The sequence below is a fragment of the Prosopis cineraria genome, unplaced genomic scaffold (assembly GCF_029017545.1).
Source record: "Prosopis cineraria cultivar Desert tree isolate PC_DT_omini unplaced genomic scaffold, ASM2901754v1 PC4, whole genome shotgun sequence".
In the NCBI taxonomy this organism is placed as follows: Eukaryota; Viridiplantae; Streptophyta; class Magnoliopsida; order Fabales; family Fabaceae; genus Prosopis; species Prosopis cineraria.
In genome coordinates this window covers 9,204,260-9,210,640 of record NW_026555335.1, presented here as the reverse complement: position 1 = coordinate 9,210,640, position 6,381 = coordinate 9,204,260, and the positions used below count along the sequence as shown (strand labels likewise).

At 38.6% G+C, this 6,381-nt stretch overlaps 1 protein-coding gene across 2 annotated transcripts; it reads right to left on the bottom strand.

The window, feature by feature from the left end:
* Window positions 1-299: 299 nt before the first annotated feature.
* On the bottom strand, window positions 300-5,974 carry LOC129307703 (zinc finger CCCH domain-containing protein 34-like). Of its 2 annotated transcripts, XM_054948565.1 has the most exons (8): window positions 5,565-5,974; window positions 5,287-5,429; window positions 4,910-4,972; window positions 4,577-4,693; window positions 4,158-4,466; window positions 3,761-4,081; window positions 1,607-1,646; window positions 1,257-1,393 (listed from the first exon to the last, which is right to left on the bottom strand). In XM_054948565.1, exons 1-7 carry the CDS (start codon window positions 5,650-5,652, stop codon window positions 1,632-1,634), a joined length of 1,056 nt encoding a protein of 351 aa, XP_054804540.1. In that variant the 5' UTR covers window positions 5,653-5,974; the 3' UTR covers window positions 1,257-1,393; window positions 1,607-1,631. The 2 variants fall into 2 exon arrangements, with proteins under 2 accessions (XP_054804539.1, XP_054804540.1); XM_054948564.1 differs by lacking the exon at window positions 1,607-1,646 and having other exon boundaries at window positions 300-1,393; window positions 5,565-5,970.
* Window positions 5,975-6,381: the final 407 nt, after the last annotated feature.

Here is a 6,381-nt window from a genome sequence, read left to right as displayed (position 1 = left end):
TTTGAACAAAATTAAATCCAAATCCATACAAATTTCCTGTATCCCAATAACGATTTTGGTTCAAATTAAATCTAAATCTAAATTCAAATCCCCACTAATCCAAACACAACATTTAAGTATTATGGTTGTTTTCGTTCAAGGACATGTCCATAATTATCTAACCCAAGTTTGATTAGATGCTCTGAATTTACCTCGCTATACCTTCATTTTTAGACGAAAAGAAAAGTGGGGAAATGAAGAACAAATCCCCAAGAGAAATAGCCTAACCCTGTGAATGCTTTGATTAAAGTACTCTACACTGATAACAAGGGGAGAGCAAAATTTATTAGATTCAAACGTGTCAGTTCAAGTGCGTTTCTTACTTTCCCTTATATTTGCACTTTGAAATAATTTAAATCCCAAATAAAGCATTTCACTCTACATCACATCACTGTGCACCTGCATAAAATAGCAACGTGAGGCCTCATCTCATTGCTGTCTCCTGAGTCCTGATCATAATTTCTTCACCCAAAACGAAGACAAAAATATGGGAACAATACTCAACAGAACCTTCTTCCACTTCCAAGAAAAATTCGGAAAGAAAAGTTCTCAAAGTGAAAAAGATTTGGTGTTTCGAAGGAAGGGTTGAGGGGAAGAAACATAAACACATGATCAATGAGAGTGTGAGCAGAATTCTCTCATGACAAAGAAAACTGAAGCATAAATAAGCTCAAAAAACTCCAGAAACTGGAGATGTGGATGCAAAAAACTCCAGAAACTGGAGATATGGATGCAGTTTCTCAAGGTTGGCCACGGTTTATTCAAGATCAATTGGATGGCCATGAAAAGACTGAGATTATCAACCCAAAGATAATAGGCACTAATGTGTTCTAGACCTGGGGAACAGGGATAACTGAAAAACAAAACCTGTTTGAGGAGTCCCTAGAAGGACGATGTCTCCTTTAAGAATTGAGATAAAAAGGAATAAAAAGGAGGTATGCATTCACATTGCTTAGCTTGGGGCATGAGAGACAGTGCTGGTTGTTGTGATAGTCGTAGTTGCTACCGGAACAGAACTTTGGGCGGATGTTTGAGCACTTGATTCAGAAACGTTTCCACTAGTTGACAAAGCCAAGCCAACTGATCCAGTGGCTGTGCTCATTGAAGAAGAAATTCTGAATGATCCAGGCTCCCGGCTAGAACCAGGGTTACGTTCAGGCTGCAACTCTGATGATGAGGACGATGGAGGACGAGTACTGATGGAAGAACCCACAGGAATGGATACAACTGGCATATTAACAAGAGAAGAAGCAGATGGACTGTAAGTCAATGTTCCCATAGAATGATCAAACCTGCATGCAGGACCAAACTTGCATACTCCTCGCTGCACATAGTGAGTGCAAGGCGGTGCACCCTGATTATCAAAACACTGACATGAGATGGAAGGCTATGCAAGTAATTAATAAAGCAACCAAATGAATAATTTATACAGATATAACTTTAGTCACAAACCTTAAGGGCATTGCATGATATAACTTTCTATTCTTTTCACAAAAGAACTTTCTACTATATGCCGTATGAGAGCAGACTCTAACACTAGGGAAAAAATTAAACAGAAGTAAAGCACCTGTGCAATTTGAGACAAAATCAGCTTAGACTCTGACAGTCTGCAAGGGAAAATGAAACAGCTGAGTCTAGACTGTTAAGGATATTAAGACTCATACCTCATCCTAGCCTCCCAAAAAGTAAAACGGGGCACAGTTTTTTATTCAACTAATCAACTATGTTTGCATTTCAACAGGCTCAGATTCAGCCTTGTAAAATTTTATTTATTAGCATTTCCGTAGTTAATTCTACCAATTCAGCTTCTTTCACTCACCTAAATGAACCTCAATTACTTGCTCCTAGATACATGCTTTATATTAGTTAATTCTACCAATTGTCAAGGATAAGTTGTCATAGAGCACATTATCTTAAATCTAGTAAAGACTGTCATTGAGTCACAACACTCTTGAAATTAAAACCAAAGAACAGAAAGTTCAAATATAACATAAGGAAATATAACCCAGTGTGAGGAATCCAAAAGCTTGTCTGAGACAATTGAATACAAACAAGTCCCCAACAAAAAGAGAGGACTCAGAAGACGACATTCATAAGAAAGACTCAAACAAATTCCAGAATAAAATTATCATCATAATGTTCTTAAATACATTCTTAAAGCCAAGATAAGTCCACACATCAACTGTCAAGTAAGCAGTTTGCTAAAAAGCCAAAATAATCTGCAGATTGAAATGTTGACAAATAAGGCTTGAGACAGCCCTATTTTGGTCCAAAGACACTGAAAAATCTCACTTTGGAAATAGAAAACCAATCAATTCAGATCCCCTACAATTTTTAGAACTCCTGAATAGAAATCAGAAGGCCGTTACAATTTGCAAAAACAGTGCAGTATATTATACTGCAGAGAACACAAATTTCAAAAATTTTAATGACCAGTTATATACTCATGTAAGTGATAATTATATCTAAAAGCAGATACTCTGTATGTTGGCTTATATATTAAAGGATTACACATTTTGTGTTTAGGCCTGTCATGTAAATATTTCTGACAATGAGCATGCAAGAACTTGACATGTGCATGACATTTACAGTCTAAAGTTTAGTGACACATCAGCATGAAATCATCAGAAGTATGATTTGATCATACCATTACATAAAGACACGAGAGGGGGTATAGGATTTTTACCCCGTTATCAATAGGAATCATATGCAAAGCTTAATGCAATTTTATGAAGGCCAACTACTGAGAGAAACTATATTATGTTTGAACAAAAGAGAAAGGTTGTTTGCTCTTTAGATTATCTCATCAATGGTAACCTGCCTACACTTTTATTTTCTTAAACGCACCTTGCACTTTAGAGGAGCAGAATCCCTATGATAAATATAGGAAAGAATCTCTATAGTTTAGCAGAAAGTAATAGCAAAAAATATGAAGATTTGTAATTAATTGAAGGTCAAGAATAAGAAGAAATAATTAATTGACCCCCAAGAGAACAAGAAACATGTAAGAAATGGTTGTCAGAAGCTTTCATGAAGGTATAAGAGTATCCCTTCACAGTTAATACATTAATGAAGGAATTCCCCAATTCCCCAGCAGTGGTGTAGAAGAACTCAATTGAAATCTAGTGCGGCAACAAAGTGCGACGGAGCACCATTCAATGATCTGTGTCTCAATGCCATAACTCAGTATTATCTTATGAGTTGCCACATTAAAAAATATTTACAGAAAGTTTCAGGCTTTCATGGTTCATCCAAGTCAGGGTATCTATCAACAATGGAGGGTTTCAAAGAGGAATGTACTGGTAGAACTTGCCCCTTTGGGAAAATTGGACCTCAGTTTCTAAGAAAATACACTTGAATATCGATAAAAACACATCTGAGGTTAAATCACAGCTCAAGAACAAGGGATAGCAACCAAGTGGAATTCTACTCTAGTTTGTTGTCAATGACTAGAGTTTAAAAACCAAAAATAGTATATCTGTGGAGCAAACTTCAAATCTTGCATAAAGAAACCATATAACATGTTGCAACAATAAAAAGTCAATTTTGTATGTATCAAAATTGCACATAAATTTCCCACGGAAAAAAATTGCATAAAAATTTTCATCACTGGTTATTGGACAATGAAAAAGTTTTACCCAGATTGATAGAAAAGGCAGAAAATTAAATTCATAATCCAACATGAGGCATCATGGAAAAGGAATTGAGGGACAGTAGTTACCGGGCGCAGAGGAAGACCCTCAGGACTAAGGACCACATTGACATTTGGTACAACCAATTCAGGTGGATGATGATACCTACAGGAAGGACCAAATCTACACTCTCCCGTTCTCATGTAATGCTGACATTCTGGCTGACCTGGTCTTTCTGGTAATGAATGTTGTTCTCTCTGACTAGTGTTTGAGGGACCAAATGCGGAACCTGCAGGTTGATAAGGTGAAGTATAGGCAGGTGCTGATGAAGGTAGCTGAGTATTCCCATAAAGGTGTGTTGAACCAACATTTGATGGAGTACTAGATGGAATTGCAGGGCTTGTAGGAGCCTGTGTCAAGAGCTTAAAAACATAAACAAATGCACTTGTAATTTGCTGAAGCTGTCAGAGGAAAAGTTTGACCCACCTGATAAGGATTCCAACCTGAAAAAGGGACATGGGACATTACCACAGGCCCATAAGGACTTTGGACTAATGACCCTGGTAGTAGAGGTGGTCTTGCAACCATTACACCATATTGTTGTGATGAAGGACCAGATGGAGGCTGCACAGTTGGATAGAACGATGAAGGTACTCGGACAGGTAGAGAAGAGACTTGGGGAACTGATAGAGGTGCAGGAACTTGAACACCAGCAGGCTGTGGATGATGGAATTTACAAGTTGCACCAAACTTGCATTGTCCTGTTTTCACATAATACGAACACTCTTTCTCATCCTGTATTAGTAAAATGTAAGTTTGGGACAAACTCTTGCCATGGTTAGAAAATATCAATCCAATATTTAAAAGATAGAAACAGTATGTGGTGAATATAATGTTGTACAAACCGGTCGAAATGGGTATCCATAACAATTAAGTGATACAAGAGCAACGCCTCCTCCCTGCCTAGGATGGTGGTACTTACATGAAGCACCGAATTTGCAAGATCCTGTCCTCATATAATACTGCATTTTTAGTAAGTAGATTTAATTAATACTAAAGGCCAGCGATCAATTTTGAAGACAGACTAGGCAAAGTATAGCTAAACTTTACTCCCCCCTTAGGATATACAAATGACTGCTGAGTATCAAATTTTGTATGACCAATATGAATGACAATGTCAAAAGCAATCATGTATAATGTTCTCCCAGAGCATATATAGGCAGAACCAGATCGAGTACCTGACATACAGGCTGGCCTACTCGCTCTGGATACTCCATGCCAGTCCTCGAAGCTCCAAAAACCTAAACAAGACATAGATATATATCAGTTATCACCAAATTATGAAAGGTCCAGCCAGATTGTCAAATGCAAACATTTTAGTCTCAGTTGAGTAAATTTAGTTGATTTTGTAATGATCCTAACAGTATCTTGAAAAGCCATAGCCCGAAGGCAACCCCAGCAATGAAAACCTTTAAGATGTTGTGAACTCAAATCTTACGTTCCGCTCATGAGTCATAACAAATATCAAACCAAACTGAAGCGAACGATCACATCAAAAACCAAAGATGTCCTTTAATATTAAAAGTCGTCCGGTAATCAACTACAACAAACTTACCGGGCCACGGTCAGGGGGATGATTGAACCGACACCGCGAGCCATACCCACAAAACCCTGTCTTCAAATAGTAGTTACAATCAGCCTCATCGGGCCGTTGTGGATACGATTCCCCACCAACCAATCCCAATTGCCTCACAGATTCTGCATTTGTGAAATCAAGATCAAACTCAGTATATTACAAACCACATTCTGCTAAAACCACAAATCACCATAGCAGAACCCGAAATCCTGTCAAACAAGGAAATAAATTCAGAATGCAGAGGCAGACCCACCGACCTTCAAGACCCGTTTCGCCTCCGGTTCCAGTCCATTCCAGCGATGGATCGGACTGCGACTCGCCGCTAGCCCGGCCGTACCGTTCCATTGTACGGACCAGACCAAACGGGACGGGAGCCAACTACACAGTAATTTGGCACAGAGAATGAGGGGCTCCGATCAAATGGGGGCGTCTCAGATAGAGAAACGGGTTGGATTGTCTGGCTGTTTTGAACTCTCACACGCACAGTCACAAGCACGCAGAGAGAGAGAGAGAGAGAGAACGACAGCGTCTCTGCTACTAGTTTTCGTCTCCTTCTCTCTCTAGTCTCTCTCACTTCCTTTCAGTTTCAAAGCGTTAATCTTCGATCTCTCCTCCGATGCCTCACTTTGAGACTTCTCTTATTGGTCTGACAGTTTGTTGGTTTGCTTGTGTACGCGCCAAACATCGCAGATATCAACGAAAATAATCTCCCTGAAATTTGTTATTATTCTAACTACTACACTTCCTTAAAAATTGAACGGGGAAAAAGTTAATGTTACGTTCATTTAATTATTTCAACTTACTAGAAGATGTTTAATAAGTGAGTTAAGGAACAAGTTCAGTTAGATTTAGCCTCCGGAAAAGAATTAGGAAAAAGACTAAAACACCCTCTGTCGTACTTGTGGTAAGAAAGCCATCAAGGTCAAGAAGAGATTATGGGATTTGACCGGGTCGTCCTTTTGTGTTGGAGTTAATACAAAAGGTGATTATGAGATTAATTAAATTTAATCTAGATTCCATAGACCATACAGGAACATGAGATGAATGTTGTTGCTTCCACGTGGCAGTTTGAAG